At 34.4% G+C, this 27,322-nt stretch overlaps 1 protein-coding gene across 4 annotated transcripts in view; it reads left to right on the top strand.

Annotated features, from left to right (window-relative positions):
- The window catches only part of RFX3 (regulatory factor X3), a 309,035-nt gene that overhangs the window by 203,120 nt on the left and 78,593 nt on the right, over positions 1-27,322 (top strand). For 3 of the 4 annotated variants that reach the window (XM_007969367.3, XM_073021549.1, XM_037998447.2), the window contains exons 5-6: positions 17,332-17,406; positions 26,071-26,252. In XM_007969367.3, the coding sequence (XP_007967558.1) occupies positions 17,332-17,406; positions 26,071-26,252 (257 nt within the window). The remainder of the gene's footprint in view (positions 1-17,331; positions 17,407-26,070; positions 26,253-27,322) is intronic. The other variant, XM_073021548.1, reaches the window with a different exon arrangement.

Genomic DNA, 27,322 nt, shown 5'->3' with positions numbered 1-27,322 from the left:
GCTCTCCAAAATAATTTTACCTTCTTATTCTTTTGCTTCTGTGTTACCAATGGCCATGTGTTTGATTTTAAAATTTTAATTTATTTATATGAATTAGTTACACATTCTTAAGTTGCACGTTCAAAAGATATAAGAAACTGCATGAGTCTCTCTCACCTGTTTCCCAATTCTCATCCTTAGAGGCAACCAATATTACCAAGTTCTCTCTTATCTTTTTTTGAAATTATTATTATTATTATTATTATTATTTTGAGACAGAGTCTCGCTCTGTCACCCAGGCTGGAGTTGAGTGGTGTGATCTTGGCTCACTGCAACCTCCACCTCCTGTGTTCAAGAGATTTTCCCACCTCAGCCTCCCTTGTAGCTGGGATTACAGGTGTCCACCACCATGCTCGGCTAATTTTTTGTATTTTTAATAGAGACAGTGTTTCACCATGTTGGCCAGGCTGGTCTCAAACTCCTGACCTCAGGTGATCTGCCCACCCCAGCCTCCCAAAATGCTGGGATTACAGGCATGAGCCACCGTGCCCTGCCACCAAGTTTTTAAAGTATTATTCTAGCAATATTCTAGCAGGATATGCAAGCAGAATATATATTTTTTCACTCCCTCTCTTTTTCATTTTTTTTTACACAAATGGTAAGAAAAATGCCACATCTTATGTCTTGGAGACTTTTTGTTTCATATTAGTATATGAAGGACTTCCTTATATTTAAGGGAAATGATTATATTAGAAGGAGCTGAATTGCCCATCTATCTTACCAGAGGAAAAAATGTTGAAATAATATTAGATTATTGGTTATGACTACATTGAGACAGAAAAGCAATATAGTCACATGAGATGAACACTTCTGTCTAATTATCATATATGAAGATACGCTTAGAAGAAATTTTAAGTTAGAAGTATGCATAAATTATGCATAAATCACAGTTCTTATTTTATGTGAAAAATAGTAATTTCTATTTAAAATAATTTACTAAGTTTTACAGTTAGCCTCAATATATTTTTTTAAAAAACTCTGTCCACTTATTTTGGCAGAAACATGTATCACCATTATGATCTTAGCTTTTTCTGTTTTCCTGTGTCCCTTTTCCCCTAGGCCAACTCAGTCCCTCAAATGAAACTCCTCAGACAGAGTACCATGAATTGTCTGCTTCCCACACTAAACCATAAATTGACTGAAGGATCTGGGCCTCATTTTCAAAGCATTTAATAAAATGGGGCTTTGAATGACTTGTAGTCTCCATCACTTCATCTGTATTCCATTCAGCTGTCAGTCAGTTCCACACTGCTCCAGCCTCGAAGCTGATAAGATCTAGAGGCAGTAATTTTACCATTAGAGCTGTAAGACATTCCACTCCTAGAAATCTTGATAAACTAGCAGGTTAAGACAAAGAGAATGACAGGGTCCTTCATTCTTTCCTGAGCATAGCCAGTGAATTCCTCTGAATTTTAAAGCAAAATATAATGAATTATTTTATTTTTTAGCTACTTCATATTTGAAACAGCATTTCAGAACACAGGTGTATGGGTAACATGCCAGAAAAAGCTAGGTTCTTTGCATACAAGATCTAGATAAGCAAAGTTTAATGATGCTCAAAAATTGTACTTATAAATATTAAAGTAACCTATATCTCAGGCAACCTCTTAAATATCTTTTGCTTGATCCTTCCTTAGGTGTACAAGTCAAGTTTTACGTTAAGTTACTAGTTTGAAACCAGCATAATTTTTAAAGAAAAAAGCTCCACCAACTTAATGCTTCACTTATAAAGATTAGATAATCCAGATAAAATATGAAATGCTTTGGTGCAGATTAAAATATTAATTAAAATATTAATATCATAGTCTGTGAGTGACATATGAGTCAATATTAGACTCAAAAATTTCAATACTGCCTCTTCTACTAGTCCATGTGTTTAATTTAAAGGGGAAAAATACGACACAGTGCCTATGACCAATTGTCAGTTCTCTGAGAGAGAATTTCTCCATGTTCCTGTGCATATTAGTTCATCCCCCAAAGTGTGTGATTTGATTACCACTTTCTCAGTACACATAACTCCAGTTGTTGTGTTTATTGGCCACAGAATTATCTGGTTTCCTTTAAACTCTAGTTACAGCATTTGATTGTAACTATTGGTGTTAGTAAATTCCATGACATAGGAGTTTTGTAATCCAACTACAGACTTAGAAATAATTTTACATATACACTTCAAATTTACTAAGTGTTAGTTTGAGTGACTTTTTCATCTCTCTCATAAGAACGGAAGATGTGATGTTTAATTGTGCTTTTAAAATTATAGGAAAGATGCAGTTAGGCCAAAGAAAGGAAATGTGAAAATCAAAGGGAGGTAAAGAGGTCAGAACTTGCAGATGATATTATTGTGTACTTGATAAAAATCATAGAGAATGAAATTAAAAACTATAACAACTAATAAGACATTTTTGTAAGGTGGCAGCACAATTTTTTTTCTTTTGAGAGAGAGTGTCACTCTGTCACCCAGGCTGGAGTGCAGTGGCACAATCTCAGCTCACTGCAACCTCCACCTCCTGGGTTCAAGCGATTCTCCTGCCTCAGCCTCCCTAGTAACTGGAATTACAGGCACCCACCACCAAACCCAGCTAATCTTTTGTATTTTTAGTGGAGACAGGTTTCATCATGTTGGCTGGGTTAGTCTTGAACTCCTGACCTCAAGTGATCCACCTGCCTCGGCCTCCCAAAGTGCTGGAACTACAGGCCTGAACCACCGCACCTGGCCACAAAATTAATACACAAAGAAATCAATAGCTTTTCTAGATAGTTAGAAAATATAATAGAAACAAAGATCTCATTATAAAAACAAAAAATACCTGGCAACAAACTAATAATAAGTGTGCAAGATCCAGCTGCTGAATAAGAAATACCTAAAGTTCCCCAGGGACATAAAGGGAAACTTGAATAACTGGAAAGGCATGCCATATTCTTGGATAAGAAATTTCAGTATTAAACATTTAATCTCCCTAAGTTAACATAAAATGTTTCAATATAATCTCAGTCATAATGCCAATAGATTTTTTGACAAGAAAGGCTGTTCATGTAAATAAACTTGCAAGAATTGTATAGAAAATTTTGTAAAAATAAAAGTAATGAGGGATGGGGTAGAGGGCAACAACCTATCAGATATTACAATGTATATAAAATTATAATAATTAAAACAATTGTCTAGGCACATGAATAGACTGGTAAATGAAAGACTAGAGACCAAGTAGGCCAAATGCGTGCAGGAATATTGTATATAATAAAGGAGGCATTGCCTGTGAGTTGAGAAGTCATGGATTTTAAGTAAATGATACTTGAAACAACTGAATATTTTATAAAAGAAAATTAGATTGGTTCATATATTTGTCTTTATATCAAAATTAATTTCAGTTGGATAGAAAAATGTGTTTTATTATTAGAGTGGGAAGCATAATATAAAACCCAGAAGCTGTAAGGAAAATATTGATAGACTCAGTTATATAATGGTGAAAACCTTCTGCTGAGAAAACCACAGTAAACAAAGGCAATGGTGAAACAACAAACTGGCATAAAGTTTTGAGGTATTATACTCAAAGGACTAATTTTTTAAATATATAGACCACTCTTACAAATCCATCAGAAAAAAATAACGAAAACGGAGCAAATACAAGAACAGGCAGTCCAATGAAAAGGAAGTGAAAAATAAACTACAAAGAAATACCACCTTTCATCCCATACAAGCAATGTGGAAGAGGTTGGTAAGCCTTGCTAAGTGTGTAAGGAAACAGATACTCTCAATCATGATTGATGGGAATCTAAATTGGCACAAAATTGGAGAGCAATGTAGAAATTTTTTATCAAAATTAAAAATACACATTTCCTTTGACTCAGTGAGTGTGCTTCCAGGAATTTATCATACTGATAATACTCTTATGTATATGAAATGCTACATAAAAACTATATTTGTGGTAGACTTATTTGTAATAGAAAAAGATTGAGGTCGGACACGGTGTTTCACATGTGCAATCCCAGCACTTTGGGAGCCTGAGGTGGGTGGATCACCCGAGGTCAGGAGTTCGAGACCAGCCTGACCAACATGGTGAAACCCATCTCTACTAAAAATACAAAAATTAGCTGGGTTTGGTGGCAAGCACTTGTAATCCCAGCTACTTGGGAGGCTGAGGCAGGAGAATCACTTGAACCCAGGAGGCGGAGGTTGCAGTGGGCCAAGATCGTGCCATTGCACTCCAGCCTGGGCGACAGAGACTCTGTCTCAAAAAAGAAAAAGATTGGAAACCACCTTATCCATTAGCAGGGAAATATGTAAATAAATGTTAGTACTTTTATCTCTTAAGTGGAATTACATATAGCCCCTAGATAATGAGGCAGTATATATGTGTGTGTGTATGTGTGTACATATATATGCTATGTAGCATGCTTATATATGTGTATATAGGCAGTGTGTGTGTGTGTGTGTATATATATGCACACACACACGTATATACACATTTATATGAAAAAAATCTCCAAATCATATTGTTGAGTGACAAAGCAAAGAGTAGTGTATGTGTGTAAATAGAAACACATATTGCTATGTACTTAATATAAGATATCCTAATTTTTTTTGTTGGGGGGAGTGGTGGTGGGACAGAGTCTTGCTGTGTCACCTAGGCTGGAGTGCAGTGATTTGATCTCGGCTCATTGCAACCTCTGACTCCCAGGTTCAAGTGATTCTCCTGCCTCATCCTCCCAAGTAGCTGGGATTACAGGCACACGCCACCACACCCGGCTAGTTTTTGTATTTTTTGGTAGAGATGGGGTTTCTCTGTTTTGGCCAGGCTGGTCTCAAATTCCTGGCCTCAAGTGATCCACCTGCCTCGCCTTCCCAAAGTGCTGGGATTATAGGCATGAGCCACCATGCCCAGCCAATCCTAAAGATATCTTTAGGAAGGATACATGAAGAATAAAAGGTGAAAGACATGTGAATATATTATCTATTAAAAAAAAAGTCATTTGTTATTTTTTAAAATTTTGGACAAGCTGTTAATGATTATACATTATATCTATTTGGTCATATTCCCCAAATGCATGTAGATAAAACAAATCCTTTATGTGCCCAGTATTAATATTGTCTGTGAGGTGTCACAGTTCACATTAAACCCTGATCCTAGGTTTCAGATAAAGTCCTCATTTATTAGACTGTTGAAAGTTTAAACAGTGAAAGTTGGCATTAAATTTAGTAGAAATTTTTAGAGCCATTCTTATTGTTCAATATTTTGGAGTGGAAGTTGATGTTTGTATTTGTATTTATGTATTGAGAATCTGGGTTTTTCTTTTTAGTCACTGACTTTCTCAAACATTTATTGAGGTATTACTGTTGACCAGGCACTGTGCTTCTGTGAATTTGAAGACTTACAGTATGGGCTAATGGAGCTAGTTCCTGCACTGAAAGGTACCTAATCCTGCAAGGCAAAAATAGAAATTCACAAATAGCCTCCAGACTTCTTTTTAGGCTTAGTTTCAACTACTTTCTTTCCACATTATTTTTTAAATCACAAATGTTAATATGTTATCAATTGATTAATTTTAGATTTATCAAAATTGTGCTTACCTTCTGATAATATTGCTTATATAAGTTCAAAATTGCCTAAAGATTGGGTAGGATTGGATAGCAAGAGTGTGAAAGAGAAGCATGAATGCAAATAATACTTAAGATTGCAGAATCACCCTTTAAGTAGAGTTAACTGGCACCATTGTGGGAATGCCCGTTACCAACCTACTTATATTCCCTTAAGTAGTCATTGCAGTCTGACTCTGGCAATGAAAAAAAAAAAAAAGATCATGTTTCAGTGCACCTGTTTTCAAACTTGAGTGTGCATCCTCTGGAGCACTGATAAAACGCATCACTGGATCTCAGCCCAGTGACTTTCGATTCAGTCAGTGTGGGCAAGGACCCCATAATTTGCATTTCTAACAAGTGCCTGGGGGATACTGAAAATACTGGTTCAAGACCACACTTTAAGAAAGCCTGTTTTAGTGATTATGGAGACTAACTACAAAGTGAAAGTGTTCTTAGTACTCAGAATAAACTGCAAAAGGCAGGGACCATTTGAAAATGTAAGATGGAGTTTAAATCCTGTATTTAATTGTAACCCAACAAATTTCTGAGGGGTAATTCCAACTCCCAACTGCTTTTGTACTTGATGTCTCAGAAACTAGTTTTATCATCACAGACTCTCAGGCTTCTAGTGAGGGTGGAGGAATCTGGGCTCCACAGAATAATCAAAGAAGTCCAAAAAGACAATCTTGATTTCAACCCAGCATCCCAGCATCAGCCAAATGTTCTCAGAACACATTCAATTTATACAGGTTTCTTATGCAACCATTTTTTTCCCCCTTATGAAAATGTTCAGAATAACTTCAGGTTACAACTTTGGCACAAAATTGCCAAAATTTCAGGTTGAAAGCATAATAACTTAATTTTTTTCTCTAGATGTCATAAAATTATCAGTGAATAGAAAGGAAAAGATTTCCTGTATTTGAACATTTATAAAACAGACAAGATTTTGTCTTTACTAGCTACTTTCTGGTTCGAGAGGATGTGAAAAACAAAGCTGGCTAGATTTGCTTTCTGAATTTTTTTTTTTTTAATTGAGGATTAAAAGAACAGCTTATCCTCAATCTCTTCAGTTAAGCTATTTCTTGACATTGCTGCGGAAGTAATGTATTTACATATTGTTTGAATATACAACTTAAAGAACGGTATCATAGCTAGAACCTTAGCTTGATTGGTGGTGTTTCTGTATATATCTGCCAGGTCTGCTGAGCTCAAGGAACACTCTGGAGATCCTTAGAAGAAAATATTCATTGACCAGACGGGAACTGATACTGTTTCAACTGCTTATTACAGGGCATTTGAAGTTTTAAAGCCACAAACTACAATGAGAAATACCTTTACACTGTGACCCAATACTCACTCATATGCACATACATATATTCATGAGTGCACATCTACATTCATGTGCATACATGTACGTGTATACATATGACTGAAACTGAAGTCTCATGAAGCAATACTTATCCATACTGTGTGCAGTTAATTCTGATTATTTTCTACTCTATTCAGTTAATTTTTTAGAAATGCTGGTCAGTACCTACATTATTGATTCTGTAACCCACTAATTAGTTGCACCTTACATTCTGAAAAACACTGCTTTGGGCAAATGAAAGAGGAAGTTAGAGCATTTACAATACATGTATGAAAGGCCTGGGGACAGAGTCTCCATTGTAGGGGTTTGTTTTGTTTGGCATTTTTTGGGAGGTGGGGTGGGGGGATCGGGGGCAGAGTCTCGCTCTGTTGCCCTGGCTGGCTTGCAGTGGTGCAATCTTGGCTCACTGGAACCTCTGCCTCCCAGAGTCAGGCAGTTGCCTCAGCCTCCCGAGTAGCTGGGATAACAGGCGCCCACTACCACTCCCAGCTAATTTGTTGTATTTTTAGTAGAGACGGGGTTTTGCCATGTTGGCCAGGCTGGTCTTGAACTCCTAACCTCAGGTGATCCACCTGCCTTTGCCTCCCAAAGTGCTGGGATTACAGGTCAGAGCCACCGCGCCCGGCCTTGTTTGGCATTTCTAACAGGTACCCCAATGATTTTGATACTGCTGGTTCAGGATCACAATTTGAAGAACCGCAATTTTAGTGATTATAGAGACTAAATGCAAAAGGAAAGTGTTCGTTTGTTGTTCCTGGTTGAATGGCTTCCTATAGGATGCACCCTCCTCTTCACACACACCAGGAGGCTGTCATTTCACACAGGTGTGAGTGGTGGCTACATGCTGATGCCAGCCATCACAATTATCTTTTCTAAACATAAGTCTCCAAGTAGAAATGTTTCTATCTTACCTGATCTCAAGACGCAAACCGGGTAGAAATGTTTTTGTCTTACCTGATTTCAGATACAAACAAAATTTAAAGTCCTAAAGATCAGAAGAGAAATTACCCAGAAGGAAATTCCTGGTTTTAAGTGTATCCTCTTCATTAAGTTTCTCTAAATAATTTGCTGTTTTCACAAGAAAACAGAAATGCTATGTCTCTGAGAAAGCACTCACTGATGAGGTTAACAGAGTAACCTGTATTAACAAGAAAATGCAATTGTTATACATTAGGTAACTGTTTTTATGATTAAAATTTAACTATCTAGTTAAGACTTTTTGTTGCCTAGTAAATTCATCATTTTAAGTCATTTTTGAGTAATGCTTATCAATCATATTTAAATTTTTCCAGTTAGAAAGTAAATTGTTTGTTAACAGTAAATCATTTAGCAAATTTTGGTTTTATAAACCACTCACTCCTCAGAAGATAATTTCATTACAACAATTTGAAATATTTCTACTTTATTTATATTCATGTTATATTTGTATATGATGGCAATGATGTTGAATTTAAGCATGATAAATCTTGGATTTCAACTTCATAGTTAATACCCAAGAAAGTCTACATATCTCAAGAAAATCTGTCAATCCCACATAGCCTCAGGTTTCTAATCTGTTAAAAAGGAGATAATATTCCTTACCTTTCCTATTTTACAAAGTTGTGAAGATAAAATGAGAATTAATATAGAAAGCCTTTATAATTCATAAAGCATTGTACTATTCCATTTTCAAATCACTTTAACAGTTCTAGAAAAGAAAGTTTCTACCATGAAACCAATTTTAATTACAGTGATAGTTGAATATATCAATCTTGACCTTTAATCTTTTAACAAAAGATTAAAAAGCCATTTCAGAGTCGAGAGAACATGCCTTGACCTATAAAGACAATAAATAAGATGATATAATTGTTCTTTTTCTTCCTGCCTTATTAGCATATAATGGAATGACAGGTTGATATTTACATTAAGAGAGAGTTCTAATTGTCCATATATATGATACTCTGTTTGGGACGTCACATAGATGTGTATGTAACCAACATGTCCAAGGGAGCCTCTTTTGGTTCCATGTAAATCATAGAAAAGACTCAACACCTCTTGCCATTTTGCTACATTTCAAACTGAGGTTTACCTTTTTGGCATTATCAACTGCCCCTAAATGATCCTTGTGCTCCAGCCAGTCTTGATTAGTTGTACTAGAAGTATCTGCACGTGGCATCGGTTTTACTGAAGATTTTGTAGGGGAAAGCACTGTTTAGCATCACACCCTCTAAAAGATGTTCACACAAAGCCTCTTTGTACCACCTTGTTCTCCCCACTCTGTGCTTTTATTCTGCCAGTGATCCTCCACCTTCAGTCTTTCCAGGTCTGGGATCATTCTGTCTCCTCTAAATCTCTCAAAATCTCTCAATGTTTCAGTGAACACTTAAACCTGAGAGCAACTCTGCAAAACAAAGAGCCATCCTATGAGAAGGACTCTCCTTTAGAAGGCAATGAGGACTTATAATAGGGAAAATGTGTTCCCTTAAAATAGAAAAAATGCATTCCCTTATAATAGGGAAAATGTGTTTTTTCTTTTCTATTACATTTTTCTTTTTCACAATATGTATTGCCTTTGAAAAAATATAATATTGATGCCTTCTTTGAGCATGGGAAGAGAACACAAGCACACGTTTACTGGACATCATTTGACCCTCTCCTCGCCACCCCCATCCTCTTTTCCCCCTGGCTTAGGTTAAGACTTTTCCCCAAAATCTCTTTTTTGATGCTAATTTTTGGACAGATGTGGCATAAGCCTCAGGATGGCTCTTGAATACTTGGAGACTGTCTGCCTGTCCCTCATTCCAACAAGGCAGCATTAGCATCTTGGTGATTGGAGTTGTTTTCAGCCTGAGTTTTAGGCCACGGATTTATTGCACTGTCTCTGTCCCCAGGAGATAGGTGCCCTGTACCCTACAGGTTCTTCCTAGAAGGGTTGCTGTATCTTTGTTGGAGCTCCACTAAACTTGATATTTTTTCTCCCTGGGTGTGAAATATGACATCTCCCTTGCCCTTTCTGAATTCCTAATCCTAATTCCTGAGAAATAATGGAAGTTCCCTTCACTGCTGTGCTCTGTCACAAAATACCCATGCTTGATGTACTCAAAAGAAATAATATTCTCTGCCATACAGTATCTATGCATTTTTGTTTTCTTGAATCTACCCGACAAGAACAAAGGCCAGGTGAGTGCTTGTGTGGTCATATTTTTATCACATTTGTGACCATGCCACTTTCTATACTGGAAGCAAATTAATTGGTATACTCTAGCTCTCCAGGCTTAGTGTGGAGATCATTTTGCTCAAATAAAGGCAACTCCTGGGATTGTGTCTTTCAAGGATTCAAAGTTTGGTTAGGGGAGCTTACTCACAAATATATTTACTGTAACTCTCCAATTCCTCTCTGGTGCTCCAGATATTTTCTCATAGCAACCCATACACCTTCCTCTCTTTCTTCACTCAGTTGAACTCATTCACAGCAAAAGTCATGGCATGGGGGTGGGTCGTCTCTATACCCTCTGATGAAATCTAATTTACTCTGAATAGGCTTCATTGTAAATCACTCTCTCAGCAAGTTAATCCAACCAGGTTTGATTTTTCTATTTATGTTCCATAGCACTTTGTCGTATGACACATTGCAAAGAGATCTTTTCATCTTCCTGGTAGTATGTGATCAGAAATCTGACATGTAAATTGGCATGTAATGTGGAAGTTCTTCACACTGCCTGAACTTTTGACTCTTCAACCTTTGCCAGGCTTTGAGACCACATATAATTCCTAAGGCTGGGAAACTTTTCATTGTCCTTTATCATTTTTGTGCCCCAGAGATCAGTCACTCTGACATTTCAGCAGTCTGTCTAAAGGCAGTGCTGAAACTCCCTCTTCGTCTTCTGAAAATATGTCTGGCTCCCAGTAGCACTGAATGGAGGGTTCCCATCTTTGGCTGAGAACCAACAATGGCTCACCCCACCATTTGATCTTAACAGGAGTTGCCATAGCCTCTTATCTGATTGTGAGGCACTAGTCCAGGACCCTCATGAACCAGTCTTAATTCCCAAACACTATGTATCCTAACATTAGGTAATCATAGGGAGGAGGTGTACACTATTAGTGACTCAGTCCCAGGGTCATTTAATAGATTACATATAGACAGTGTGTCTTAGTTCAGAGAATTGATTTTTCAAATATCCATAGTCTAAAGGTTTATAAGTTTAAAGAAAAAAATGGAGAATGTTTACCATCCCCATTTTTAATGGAAAAAATGAACTTTTTAATATTTAAAAAAAAAATTGGTTCTGTACCATTAAGTAAAAAAAGGCAGAAGAACATTTTTAAAAATTGAAAGAATCTAAGAGAAAAAAGAGAGGAAGGTGCAATGCTCAAGAAGAGAGATATCACTGAGGCTTTGAATTCGTCTAACTTAGGTTGTCACAAGGCCTCTTGTTAATGTGATTACAGTACTTTGCACTACAGTTGAAATTTCAATAACAAAATGATCTGTATTCTTAGAATAAAGACTATGCAGCAGAGAAATGAGCAGGAAAAACATTTTATAATCTATTCATGTCAATGTGTTTGATATGTGTATTTGAAATGTTCTAATCACATAGTGATGAAATAAAGGCCATTGTGTTCATTTCAAGTAAAAATACGGCACTATCAAGGCTTCTCCCTTAGACTCCCACCGTTAGAGCTATAATTTGAAAATATTTGTATTCATCCCTTTCATTCTCACTGCAGTGTTATCACCAGTTTCTCACCTCAATCCTGGACTATTATCATAGCTTCCAAGTTGGTTTTCCTGTCTAGATTCTCTCCTATCCTACATTATATCCCAAATTATTAATAATATATGAAGTAATGCCAGATTAATTCCCTTTCTCAAGACTTTTTAACAATGGCCCACATCCTGTATAATTGAACACTCCTAGCCATGAAATTGCAGTCTGTACATATTTACCTATCCTTAAAGGAACGTTATCATTCAGCCAATTGTATTAGTTCATTTTCATGCTGCTGAAAAAGACATACATGAGACTGGGCAATTTACAAAGGAAAGAGGTTTAATGTATAACTCACAGTACAACATGGCTGGGGAAGCCTCACAATCATGGCAGAAGGCGAGGAAGAGCAAGTCACATTTTATGTGGATGGTGGCAGGCAAAAAGAGAGCTCGTGCAGAGAAACTCCCATTTTTAAAACCATGAGATCTCGTGAGATCCATTCATTATCAGGAGAACAGCATGGGAAAGACCCGCCCCCATGATGCAGTCATCTCCCACTGGGTCCCTCCCACAACACATGGGAATTATGGGAACTACAAGATTAGATTTGTGGAGGGACACAGAGCCAAATCATATCACCAATCTTACCCTTCCTTGAACCTACATTATGCAATCTTACCTTGTTTGCTTTGCCTAAAATGTTCACCACCTGCCCCTATCAGAATGCCTGGTATTATTTGTTAATTTTCTACTAAAGAACCACCTTACCCATGCTCTGTCAAACTGTAACAGCAAGAAGTAATATCCCTTCCTTCCAGTAGTATTCAGTTATTTAATTCATTCAGTTTACCTTTAATCACTTATGTATTTTTGAAACTCTGTTAGTTTAACGAATTTCCCACTATCAGCAGCACACACCGTAGTTATACTGGAAGAGGAATAGTTGGTTGATTTTATTCTTATACTTTAAAAAAAGCTTGAATTTGAATCACTTTTAAATTCTAGCTACCTGGTAACGTAATCATTTTCGTTGCATGAAGCTATGGGGATATAATATCTTTGTTGAGGTTAGGAGCATTTCCTCAGATAATATATGAGAATATCACATTGAACATTTGGGCCAGTAATCTTCTGGATCAGTGAGCCTACTTTTAAGCAAATTTTCTATGGATGTTAACTGATCATCATTTCCTGTCTTAAATATGACAGTCATGAGTATTATGGTAAAACATCATTTAGTGTTACGTATATTTCTATTTAGCAGAATTTATAAATTTTTCCTAAGGAATGAACTTAACTTTTTAAGTGATCCACAATAAACTGGAAGCATGTGATCTCACCAGTCCACTTTGGGATTAGTATTTTGGGTGTCAAATGCTGATGTGTGCCATCTTTTTCTTGAGATTGGTAAACTCTCTGAAGACTGAACAAATATTTACTTAAATATCTAATCTACAATAATGGAAAATTTAACAAATCGATTTAATCTTTGAAGAGACTGGTAGAAACTTATCCTAATTCACTAACATTTTATCTAGCATCTAGCTAATTTGCACACTATCCCTCTGTCCCTCTATCCAACTCCTCCCCATATGCATAAAACTACCCCCTTGAAACTATGATAAACCCAAATCATGGGCGAATTCATAGGAGTGACATTAATAATCCATTTGGAATCATGCAGCTAGTTAATCCTTCATATCTTCGTAATTTCAAAATTCCAACTCATTATTACTCTTCTTCCCCATTTCTGCATTATTCCTCTTGCCTCTTCGTCACCCTCACTTTCCCGCCATTGTCATAATATATTCCTGTGAGTGATAGTCTCTTCCCTTATTGTTGTCTCAGAAGCTTCTATTCAATCCACAGGCATTTATTGGGCACACTTTCCTCTTACCTATTTTAACTTTACTACTAACATGGCCCATTATACCTAGCAAAACCCATCTCCTGGCTTTATCTGAAAATTAGCATTTTTCATACATCCCTACACTTTCCTCAAAACCTTAATGACATCGCTTTTTCCCTAATTCCCACATACATTATCTACTTCCAACCTATTTTTTTTCAGCCTCACTCATACCGCTCCCATATATATATGAAATGTATATTTATAGCTCATACCCTACAAACTAGGTTTTTTGCCATTTCCCAATTATGGACACACCCTGTGCTTTTTTGACTCCTGGCTCTATTAAGTTGATTCTTCCTAGATTTCCCTTTTACCCCCTGAATACTTCTATCTTTTAATACTTGGGTTTTGAATTCGGAGAGTCAATAAGAAAATAAATGTGAATTTTGTAGGTGTTCTTACATACATTTTTTCCAAGTAGAGAGTTCACAGTTTTCATTACATCTTCAAAAGGGTTAAAGACTCCTCAAAAGTTAAAGACTACTACTCTTATTTTCTTCCACCTTTCTGAACTATACTTGTATTTTTGTTACAAAGAGTCTTGTTTGGTGTATTAGTCCGTTCTCATGCTGCTGATAAAGACATATCTGAGACTGGGTAATTTATAAAGAAAGAGAGGTTTAATGGACTCACAGTTCCACGTGTCTGGGGAGACCTCACAGTCATGGCAGAAGGCAAAAGGCACATCTTACATGGCAGCAGGCAAGACAGAATGAGAGCCAAGCAAAAGGGGAAACCCTTTATAAAGCCATCAGATCTCGTGAGACTTACTACCACAAGAACAGTGTTGGGGAAACCATCCCCATGATTCAGTTACCTCCCTCTGGCTCCCTCCCACAACATGTTAGAATTATGGGAGCTACAATTCAAGATGAGATTTGGCTGGGGACACAGACAAATCATAAAATCGGGGTAATTATGCATTTATTCATATATATGACTATATACCCTATCTCTCTTACTGGATTGTAATGTCTATTGAATTATGAAAAATTTTTGTAATCATGATCTTTTGCACACAACTCTATAAATGACAGTCACCCAGTTACTATGTACTTAAAAAAGAAAAAAACTGTTCTTTAAAAAATGTAATCTGGGCTGTGATCCTTTCATGAGATTGGAATTCCCTTCAATATATTTTTTAAATGAATATAATAAATGTTAATTTTTTGTATGCATCTCAGAAGTTCTTATCAGTGAGATGGTAACTAAATGACCTGGTTATCCCATTGGACAAATTAATAAGCCTTAAAGAATTCGTGAGTATTTGGAAGCCGGTGGGTTTCCAAGTAGGCTGTAACGTGCATGCTAAGACTGTTGTCTTCCTTGTAGAAAAACTCAGTCTTTGTTTCTTGATGGTCCTATCATTCCATGTTTCTGCCTTTCCATTCCCTGGGCTCCACAAATTCAGCACAGGCCTAAGTCGGTTAGGCAGAAGATTCCTAAAGCCAAAAGAAATACCCCTTTTGTTACCTATATTACAAAGTGACACAAAGAGGAACCAAAATTCTGAAGGTCCAAAGCATTCTGGAATGTCAGTGTATCCATTCCTGGGGAATCCAGTTTCACCCACACAGTGTATCCATTCCTGGGGAATCCAGTTTCACCCACATATTTCCTTGCTCCTTTCCAAAGTTCTTAAAAAACTGGCCAGAAATGAGAAGGCCGTTTCCTAAAAGCCTGGACTTCTAAGGAATCATCTGGAAATCTAGGACCACCATAAAATAACAGCTTCAATAACAGAAGCAGATCTCTGATTATTTTTCCCCCAGAAAAAGTGGTGCTGGTTTATCCAACTGAAAGGTGCTTATTAACAAACTGAGAGCATGGACTTCTTCTTTAGTGTTGCTCAGCAATTATATATCTGGTAATTTACCTTTCATTTAAAATTATAATATCAAAAGTTACAGATCATCTTATTTTTATTTGCTAGACTGAAATCTTACCTCAAATTCTCCATACTCAAACTTTAAAGAAAATATAGGTATAAGGACAAATTAGGGTTTTGAGCAAATTCTTCCTATAAGTGAATTATAGTCACATGAATCCTTTGACTTGTTTTCTGCTCTGTTTTCTCTTTGAAAACAAAGCACTTACTGATCATGTTTTAAGAGATGTTATACCAAAGTCCTTTATAGTTTCACAGTATAATGTTTTGGCAAAATGTTTGTTTATTCATTACATTTACATTACTCTTTCTGTAATATATCTGTTTTCATTTGTGCGGTATCACTATTTTCAAGTATAGTGATAAACTGCATTAACATCCATTCTGGCAGAGAATGTTTTAGAAGCCAGTTTACTTAATTTTGTTGTCTAAAAAAAGTTAGCAGTAGGATAAATTGTATTATATCTTCCTATGAATTATTTAATATCTATTTTAAGAATTTTTTAATGATTTCTTAACCTAACATATGCTTTTCAGTATTATATTTTATTAACTCCAGGGAAGAATTAGCAATGTGGGAAAATAATGTAAAATAAAATTAAAGCTATTAATTCCTAAGTTGTTTAGAAGAAAATTACATTTAATGTTGATATAATTGATACTGAATATTCTGTGTATAAAGTGTTTTACCATAAAGAAATTGGCAACTTGGTAGAAAATTAAGACTTTGCAATGGATATTACTGCATTATTTTTCTTTGGGGGGGGGCAGTATGTTAAAATTTCAAATCTTTTTTGATTTCCATAGCCAAAGTATAAGACAGTTAACTGTGTTTTAAAGCTCTAAATATTTTTATAACTGCTTATACTGAATTGTTGATGTAATCAGACTGTTAAAAATAATGAAATCAATTTTCTCTCTTAAATTGCACGGTGTGATTTTTTTTCTTTTGAATTTAGCTAATATTGTTAGTATAGCTCAGTGTCCAAATACAGGGTGTTCAGTACCTGTTTTTAATGGAACTTGCAATACTTCCAGGAGTTGAAAGATAGATAACTTTAAATATGAGGTTATTAAGAGTATATCACATTTATCAGTAACAGCTGGTATTTAATAATTTCTCATGCTATGCTGAGATTTCATGGAATAAAGCTGTTTCTGTGGTTGTCCCTTCTCTTTGTTGGCTCTGAATTATTTTCTCTTCTACATTCCATTTCTGCTGTCATTTCTAATATTTCTGCCTTACCACTATATCCTAAAATATAATGTAGGGATCAGCACTACTTCTTCATATTTGGTCATACTAATCACCCCCTACTTCCATATTTTAATACGGGATTAATGGAGGAATGTGTAGATTTAGTAACTTTTGGACATTAATGAAAGAATCTTGTTCATTTGCATTAAAATATTAATGCATATTAAACTCAAAATCTGCAGTATGATTTTCCTTTCATGACAGAATAGCACTAATATTAAATACTCTTTAGGTGGGAGACTATTTAGAAAGAGAATGGTTACTATCCCACATCCTGAACTATGTAAGTCAAGAATGTTTATTCATAAGGAGAAAAATCCACCGGGGTTCCTGCTCCTCAGGTCTCCATTCTGATAATTATGGAATGTTCAAAAAAGGTTTACTTTGTGAATGGGCTTATTATTAGTGTGCATATTTTTATTTTATTCTCTGGAGGGTGGGGAAGAAGTGGGGGGAAACACATTAAGTGATAGCTATTCATTAATAACCATTGAGGAAGAAGTTGAACTTTAAAGAATCTATCAGAAATTCTCTGGTCAGCCTTTTATTACTATCTTGTCTTGAGCCCTTTTTTTAATGACATCTATTATCAGATTGAAATGGCGATTGAGACGCTGCAAAAGTCTGACGGTCTGTCCACTCACAGAAGCTCTCTTCTCAACAGCCATGTAAGTTGCCTCTTCTTCATGTACACTAATCTCTTGCTTGTTCTGCATGTGTTGCTTGCCTCTAAATGCTTGTTTTATTTATTTACTTATTTATTTTGCTTCTTAACCTTCCTTTCTCAGCCCCTTATGATCTCTGTGTCATTTAATGGCTATTTTGTACAGTGAAATATCCAAAAACTAAGAGTCTCCAGTATAATGCCTTATTAGATTTCTGTACTCTTTGGGTACAGATACAATATTTTCAAGTTAGTAACAAGTTGCCGTGTATTTGTAAAAAGTAATAATAGTGATTTTCAATATTTAAAATGTTCTGGTTTGATATTTATTTACTATGAAGCAAATACTTGTAATCTGCATCCCTGTCAAACAGCTATGTCTACTTGCCTGACCGGTAATATTCTTTAAGTAGAAAAAAGATTATTAATGTCAAATCCAATGATAAACTGTTTGAAAATTATTTGTTTGCCAGTTAGACTATGTAAAGTGGGCAGTAGACAGCCCTATAGTTGAACTCAGGTCCTAAGACCTAAAGAGAAGTGAAAGTGAACCAAAAGAAAAAGGGAGACTGTCTACAAGCCATAAATTGCTAATAATTGAGATAAAACAATTACCATTACTATTTCCTGAAGCTGTTCCCTGTTATCAGATGCAGCTATCACTATGACACTGGTAAGTGTAAGAAAGGTGATGATAGTTTTGTGAAATTATAAACATTTTTATCAACTGTTCACATTTGCGAAACCCATGAAAATGCTGAATAAAAATTTGTTTTGTTAAGATGATTTCTGAATATATGGAAAAAAGTAAATAGACCCATGATTTAAATTCGTTTTAGATAGATTTTCTGCTAACTTAACACTAGTGACATTTTAGTAAGAAGTAGAATTTCTCCCCCAACTGACAATTTGTTCTTAAATTTAGGGATAAAGTATTATGGCTTCTTATTTCTTTTTCATATTTTGTAACTGAAAAGCTCGAAATTAGATCACCCAAATGAAACGATTTTTTTCAGTGAACCTAAAACTTACTCGTAGAAAATGTTTTAACTGTGTTTTTTTAAATACTTGATTTTTGAAACATTTTAATTTTAAATCTTAAAATAGCACTAAATACCTCCTTATGTTCTTACACATTTGTTTTTAGATGGGGTATTTTATCTTGTTTCTTTTTTCAAAGGAAAGTATCATGGAAAACAAAACCAGGTTAGCCAACTTGGAGAATGCCTATAATTTTGGTGAAAAATCATACATATAGACTTAAAGATAATAACATATATTCTGGCCCTTCCTTTTGAAACAGTTTAAGAAATATAAGTTTTTTCATTTCTGAAAATTGGTATTTAGTATGTCACTCTTTTATATTTCATAAGTATATTCCTGCTATGTTGCTATGTATCTGTGATTGTATTAAAGGCTGATTTCTGTATACTAGTAGGCTGTGTGTGTCGGGGGGGGTGGTGATGACCAACTTGTATTTATGCTTTGAAAATGGCAAGTGAAATTGTTCTTCCTTTTAGTCAGAAATGTGCAAGGACATAAGAAAAAAAAAAAACCTGAAGTTTCTAGTTACCTGTTTCAGCTTTCAGACTTCCAAGTTGTGCTTTCGTATTCAACTTAGAGTTCATTTTTACTTGACATGTATAATTTAGTAAAATATGTTATGTTTAATTTTAAATTTAACTTCAGTTATTCATCTTAATATTTTTATGAACAATAATGGAAGTATAAGAACATATTTTTTATACATTTTTAAGATGTATTTGTTGATTTGAAGCTTTTCAACTGTGTTAGAGATTTTTAAAAATTACTTTTCTCTATAGAATTCATGAAAGAATGTTTAAGGTTAATAAATGTGTGAATTAAGCTGCATAAACAATGACAAATGTTTATTACTCCATGGCTTCATTTTTTTTTTTTTACATAATATGTCTGATCTTCCATACTGTTAACAACTGCCAGAGACACTTCAGTATGTGGAAAGAGTGGGAGCAAATGTTGATAGTGCAGTGATAATCTTTCTCCAGCTATCCTGATTCATTTTTATTACACCTCTGAGGCACAGTGAAGTTCATTCAAAATTATATTTATAGTCAAATATTTAGAAATACGAATGATTCTACGGATGGTTTATAAACAGTGGAGAAAGGATCAGTGCTTCTGCTGACTAATCAGTGAAGTTAGTTTCTTCCTAAACGCAGAAGAAGATCCGGTTGTCTTTTTCCTCCTTGGAAATTTGAGAATGCTTTTAATGTTTCTGAGATTTATCAAAAACAGCTGGAATTTACTAGTGCATGCATTCTGGTTGATAACTACTTGCTAAAGATATTTTACATTCTGTGAACCTAACTGGTGATTTTATGTTGCGTAGAATTTTTTCAGTGGAGAGATTGGGTTTTTTTTTAAAAAGTGTTATTAATATTTTAAATGTCAGTAAACTGTGCTACCTTTATTTCTCACTGCATAGGGCATAATATAGAATTATTTGAGATTTGTGGGATTCTGTAAGGTGAACATGAATTCCGCTTTATGATGATTAGTTCCCTGATTTACCACTATCTCCACAGGATCAATTTTATTATGTAAAAAAATTGGGAGAAATTATTGATAATTTGCATCCCATATTTTTCCTGTTTCTAAAGAGAGGTGTTAATCATGACTTTTGAGGTGAAAAGTCTATTCTCATTCTATTTTGGAATATGGGTAAGCAAAGATTTCCTATTTTCTCTTTCTATATTTGCTTATTCACAGTAATTTTAAAAACTCTTATTAGGACTAAATAAGATAAATAAGGCCGGGCGCGGTGGCTCAAGCCTGTAATCCCAGCACTTTGGGAGGCCGAGACGGGCGGATCACGAGGTCAGGAGATCGAGACCATCCTGGCTAACACGGTGAAACCCCGTCTCTACTAAAAAACAATACAAAAAACTAGCCGGGCGAGGTGGTGGGCGCCTGTAATCCCAGCTACTCTGGAGGCTGAGGCAGGAGAATGGCGTAAACCCGGGAGGCGGAGCTTGCAATGAGCAGAGATCCGGCCACCGCACTCCAGCCTGGGTGACAGATAAATAATCCCCTCTTAGCAGAATCCAACTTGATTGCTTTGCTTTATACCTTTCCACACATTAGAAAATGGGGTGGGGTATTGAATTCTTATCCCATTTTCAACATATTCTTAAGAGAATTAACATGGTGGGAGTTATTTTAGTACCAGCATCTGTAATAGGCAGTTAGCAAATCTTTATTGTAAATGATAGTTCCAAGAAAGTAAGGATTTTTGTATGTTTTGTTCACCAGTGCATCCCTAGTGCCTAGAACGGTACCTAGTACATCATAGATACTCACTAAATATTTGCTGAATGAATTAAAAGAAACAATAAAAGGGATCAGGCCTTATGTTACCTTCATTATTTTAGGAATTCTAGGATGCCGTTGCCAATGATGTGTACATTTATTTGGAGACTCATATTCATTGTATTGTTTCCTTTGTTTTCAAGTTTGCTTCTAGTAGATGTATACGTGAACATTGTTGGTAAGGGGTGGTCTTGTTCTGGTATTTCATCTGAGTAAAGAATATATGGCCATTCTGTTATTTCTCTACAAGCAGCCTTCAGTTTAAGAGTAAATAACTTTTTTTCTCTAAACAATCTCATCTTTTAAAAAGTTCTTGCCAAGAGTGACATTGTTTGTCTCCTGGTATTTTAGAATGGTTCTTTGTATTTGGCTTTACAGAATTCTATTAGTCTGATAATTTTTTATTTAAATATTTTTGTTTCTTATTTTTTTATATATGAAGATGCTATAGGTAAGTGATGTATAGTCTGCCTAAATCAAATTTGAATATCTAATTCTTTTCATTGCAGGCTTAAGATTTTTTTATACTTTTTCTTGGTGTTAATTAATACAAATTAGTATTTAATGGTTGTGGTGTGTTCACCTGTTTACAAACTACTTATTTTACATTGTGAATTTGAATTCAGAAATGTTGTTAATTGTCCCCAATAATTGCATAAAATTTAAGGTTGTACATTTATTTAAAATTCCATTTAAAGTTTATGAAAAGCTCTAGCCATCTATTTTATGTATTTCTCACGATCTGGCAAATAATTACTTCATGTTGTTTGCTGGTTTTAGCTACCAAAATACATTCAGCTCAAAGCAAAACCTTGTTTTTTTACTCACTTTTCGTTGACTTTGCTGTATTGTAAATATAAGTTATTACAGAAATAAGGCCTGTCAAAATGTATATCATTAGTAAACTGAAATAAAAATGAATCCTGATGGGTAATAATCCATCTGGGAAAAAATGACAAATGTTACATTTAGATGTTAATTGGGCAGTGCAATATTTGTTTATTTTTATTTGTCAATCAGGATTTCCCTTTGGGAAAAATAGGAACCATTCACCTTTAATCTATCTTGATTAATACAGATTAAATGCAGAGGTTGAAAGATGCAGTTATCTTGGTTTCCACCCTTAAATGAGTGTATGTTAGTTCATTAGTAGAATAATCAAGTTTTAAAGATAAAGGTTAAAAGTTCCTATGTTATTTTATGGGGTTTTGAAATAATTCCTTGTTATTTTACGGGTTTTTGAAGTCAGGAAACATTTTACAAGACATTTTATAAAAGAGCAAAACAAATAATAATTGTTTAGTTCTAAATTGCTGAATGTTAAGATTGGGGAATACTAATGTCCAAATACATTGTATTAAAGACAAAACCCAAGGAAGCAATATTTAGCAGGCATTAACTTCCCTTGGGTAGCTCATGGAGCCTGTGCCTTTAGGTTGCACTTAAACTTACACGAAAACTTAACTGCCAAGTTTCTCTTACAATTAAAGTAATGCTTTCTAATACTATGTTTTAGACACAAATGTCTGATTTATGATTCCATCACTGTATCAAAACGTAAAAGTTAAATACTGGCATATAGGATGGAGATTATAATCCCCAGCCAAAGTCTTATCTGGTGGATCCTTTTAAATCAATTTCTGTTAATACAGTGAATTTCTAGGAGATATAGCCCGAGGTGGGGCAGTTGTTGGCAGTCTTCCTAGCTGGGACCTGCCAGGGCTACAGCAAATCCATCTCCATCCTTTCAGGGCTTTTACCTCCACTTGACTTCCTTATGCTCTCTCAACCTGCTCTCCAGGCATCTGGCAAGGAATACAGTTCCTCTTTCTGCATACGTCGGGTAGGAAACAAAACGTAGCTTTGCTAGTGTCAAAGTAATAGTCATCAAAATGCCTGTTCTTATACCATTTTTCAAACTAACTAGTGATTTATATAAATATATATATGTATATGCATGTATACATGTAAACAAACTGATTTTTTGAACTAGTTTGGAAATGAAGAAGAATTTAAACAGAATTAAACAGAATTTCTTCAGTTTAAGAATGTAAACTATATAAGACGAACAATCACTTTATAAAACAGTGCAGATTTTTTGACTTACCTAGCCATTTCAGAGACCTGCCTAGCCAATCCAGTAAAAGGTTCACTTCCTGTAGATTATTCAATTGGGATATAAGTAATATCATTTAGGCTTCTAAGTAGTTTGTACCAACATTTGCTATAATTATCTCACTATTTCTATGAAAAGTTTTCTTTATTAAGAGTGGGCTGATTAACCCATATATATATATATATATATATATATATATATATGTATATAAATGTAAATATATCATTGGACTCAAAATATTTTATATTAAACTTTAATATTTGTACTTTTACTTTTATAAAAGGTAATTTATTACAGTATCCTTCAAATATTCTATTATTGGATTTTCTTTTTCAAATTTTGTAGTACAATTTTTAATCTACAAGATAATTCCTATGATCATGAAAATTAAGTAAGCTCTCATTTTTACATATTTGTCTTTATTTTTAAGTAATTAAATAATGCATGAAGACTAGTATACAAGTAGGGCAGTTTTTAAAATGTTTTATTTGTTTCTGGTTAATTAAAATTATTTTTATTTGCTTTTGTCAGACTAAAATTACATTAATCTGTTTTTATTATTTGTATACTTTTGGTTGTAAAGTTCATATTATAATATTGACTAATTCCATTTCTGAAAAAAAATGCCCTTTAAATTAAGATTTTTCTATATAGTATGTCTTCTGTTCATTAGCAAAGGAAGTAATACTGATTTCTTCACTCAGAAGAAATCATACTATTATACCTTTGACAATATGCATTATTTTATGAGGATATGTAGATGTACATACAAACATATCTTTGGCGTTTTTAACTTACACATATTGTGTGTTCCATGCATTTTTAACTTACACATATTGTGTGTTCCATGCTTGTGGATGTGGAAACTTCATTAGTTTAGTTGAAAAATACTACTCTGTTTCAAAAAGTATTAACGTTTTTTATTTCTGCCTTTCCAGAATGTTTTTCTTTCATGTCTTCTTTATAGTCCTTTATATCAAGAACCTATATGCCTTTCTTTAATATATTAAGACTGCCAATAGAAGGTGGTCAACCCTTGCTCTGTGTAGTATATGTACACAAAACAGCTCACTGGGACTGCCATAACATCACTCAAGTGCTTCCCAATCTCAATCATTTTACCAAAGCATGTGGATGAAATATATGAATCAGGATTTTATTGCTGCATTTTATGTGTAGTCTCCCTCAGCTATACTCAAAACTAACAAAGTCTTAAAACTAAAAAATAAATAAAAAAACACTAAAGATACATGCTGTCCCACTGTTGTAGGCAAAATACTAATTTGAACCTCAGTAACTTAATTTCCCAATCAGACTGCCTTATCTCTTTTACACTAAATGAATATGTGTAGTAAACCTATTCTGTGTGTCACTTAGAATACTCAGAAATCATGTTTAAGCGCCCCTGGACAACTTGTTTACTGACAATCAGGTTCCAGATGATTCATAACAAAATAGTTCTTCTGGCCTGTAATACTTTTATGTCATTGTAAAAACGAATGTTTATTTTGTGTAATCTTTTTAAACTTGTATAGGTCAGCCTTGTATATGTTAAGAGGTGTTATGTACATTTAAATGTGCATATTCGTTCCTATATGTGCCCTGTGAAGGACTTCAAGTCTTTCTGATCAAAATTTGAATTTTATTTTTAAAAGTACTCTGGATTGTCTTGTAGATTTGGTGGCTATGTTTTGTAAGCCAACTATCAATATGGGTTTAATGACATACATTTAATTACATAAACATCATGTAGGAATATTTGACATTAAAATGGTTTTTGGAAATTAGTTGTCATGACTAAAGTCAGTAATTCTGAAAATATTTTTAATGAATTTTTACATTAAAAGTCCGAAAATTCAGGTTCTAAGTTTGATTGCAAATCTTAAAATATGTAAGCAAAATGGAGAAATTTTTTATTTATTTAGATGTTCATGTTATCATTTTTAGCATTTCATTGGAAATTCCTAGAGGACAAGGATGAGATCACATTCATTTTTGCATCACTAGATGCCTGGCACATTACTTGACTCATGGTTGGTGCTCAATAAATGAATTCTTTGGCTTCTAAAATTTATATTAACTTGAATTGTGTGTTAAATGTCAGCTCTTTATTACACCTGTCTTATATATGGCATGAAAATTTTTTTTTGAGACAAGTAATGTGAAGTATTTACTGCTTTTGTGAAACATTGGTCTGGAGTAATCAGGATATGTGAATTGGAAACCAGACTCAGGCATGGAAACAATATGTGACTTTGAGAAAGTAATTTAAGTCTATATCAGTTCTCCTTTTGTAAATAAATAAATGAATAAAAAATTTAATTTTGCTAATGTTAAAATTCAATAATACAGACTTGGATTCAATTTTCTAAAATTTTCTTGTACATTCAGTGCTTTAAAGATTTTTTTTGTAATGTACACAGGGCAACATAAAACTTTAAAATGTGAACATAGACTGAAAAAGTATTGCGTTACCCACTACCATTGCAGTGTGCCTTCCAAAATTATGAATAAACACAGTTTTGAGGTGGAAAAATTCAAATGGCTATAATAAATGATTCATTTTCATTGCGTGTAAACTCTTTGCCAATGTCTAGTTAGTTTATTTTCATTTGGGGACAAAATGACTGCATTTTGTCCTTTCTGCTTTCAGAATCTGTCCCAGTAGACCATATTGTTATTTTCTAGTGGTAATTTGAGATAAATAAGTTAAAATTCTATAAAAATGAATATAACTTTAATATAAACACTGATACCAGGCAGGCTGCTGTTCATGTGTTATAACAAGCCAACACTAAAGACATCTTATGTACCATGCTACCAGGCGTGGTAACATGTTTTGTTCTGTAGCAATTATATTTCTGATATTTATGACCAGTTAATGGGATTATTTGAACTCCTTGAAGTGGTATCTATTTTCAAAATTGCAATCAATACAGAGAAAATTAGTATGTCTCTACGTGTGCTTGAATATTTGAAGAAATAGATATTGTCTGAGATCCTTAGTGATGTTCAGCTATTTACAGTGTTTCTGAGCATTGTCAAAGGTAGATTACCAGCTTCTGAATTACAGTAGTTTACTCTATCATAAGACTTGATGAAGAACTTCTGAGTATTTCTGTATGTTGCGTTTGCAGTGTCTTGTAGAAATTTTGGCAAATTATGTGATTTGTCTGTGTTTACTGTGTCTTATTTCCCTAGCTCCAGTGGCTGTTGGACAATTACGAGACAGCAGAAGGAGTGAGCCTTCCCAGAAGCACTCTATACAACCACTACCTTCGACACTGTCAGGAACACAAACTGGACCCAGTCAATGCTGCCTCTTTTGGAAAATTAATAAGATCAATTTTTATGGGGCTACGAACCAGGAGATTGGGCACTAGGTTAGTATTGAAAAATAAGATCATAAACTAATCTCTGTTTTTCAAACTAGAGCAATTCAGTATATTGTGTAAACAAAAATACTTGATTACGGACAATATATAAGGAAACACGTAGAATGAGCTCAGTTTATAACATCCCCAGGAAAAGGAAAGGACGTTATTCAGTGACTATTTCCAAGCCAGAATTATATGTTGTCTAAAACATTAACTGAGCAAAGCTTTGAGAAGAGCTGATTCTCAAACTACATAGAAATTAGTAGACCAACCTGTTAATGCAAGATTTGCATATGGTGCTTTAAGACACACACAAACACATACACACACACATAAAAAATATATTCTCTTATTGAAAGAAATCCTACTAATGATGATGCATTAAGTGACATAGTAAATGGAAAACTATGTATCTCTTAACTCTTGAAAACTTACATTTGTCTTTATAAATAATTGTTCAGTTAGAGTAAGAAGCTAAAGCAGAGTTTTTTCATTTGATTTCTGGAGACCAATTAAAAATCATTTGGTAAACTTGCAATATAGTGTTTAAATTCTTCAGTGATAAGATAGTTGTATTTTACCTCTTATTAGCCCCTACTATTTTTTCTACTCTTAATGTGAAACCATATGTGTGTGGAAGGAAAAGCATAGTATAGTTCAATTGAATTGAAACAATGTGAAGAAGTCGTCTCTGGTTTTTCTTCCTTTGGAAATAAGAGTGTTTTCACCAACTGAAACATCATGAAAAGAATACTTAGAACTCTGGAGCTTCATTTTTGTCTTTCCATATTTCTATAAATTATCATAAGATAATTATTTTAAGTAGCTGGACAGAAGGCTATGGATGTTTTTAATTTCCTAAATCTTATAGAAATCATATAAAAAGTTAAAATACAGATACTATACTATGCAACATTAGGTGATTTACCCTTCATTAGCTATAAAGCACAACTTCAGAGTATTTTAGCAAAGAGGTTTTTTTTGTTGGTTTTTTTTTTTCTTTGTTTGTTGGTTTTTTTGAGATGGAGTCTCATTCTGTTGCCAGGCTGGAGTACAGTGGCACAATCTCTTCACTG

This window comes from Chlorocebus sabaeus, chromosome 12, assembly GCF_047675955.1.
Source record: "Chlorocebus sabaeus isolate Y175 chromosome 12, mChlSab1.0.hap1, whole genome shotgun sequence".
Lineage (NCBI taxonomy): Eukaryota > Metazoa > Chordata > Mammalia > Primates > Cercopithecidae > Chlorocebus > Chlorocebus sabaeus.
The sequence above is the reverse complement of the archived record's forward strand: the minus strand, read 5'-3'. Positions and strand labels throughout refer to the sequence as shown.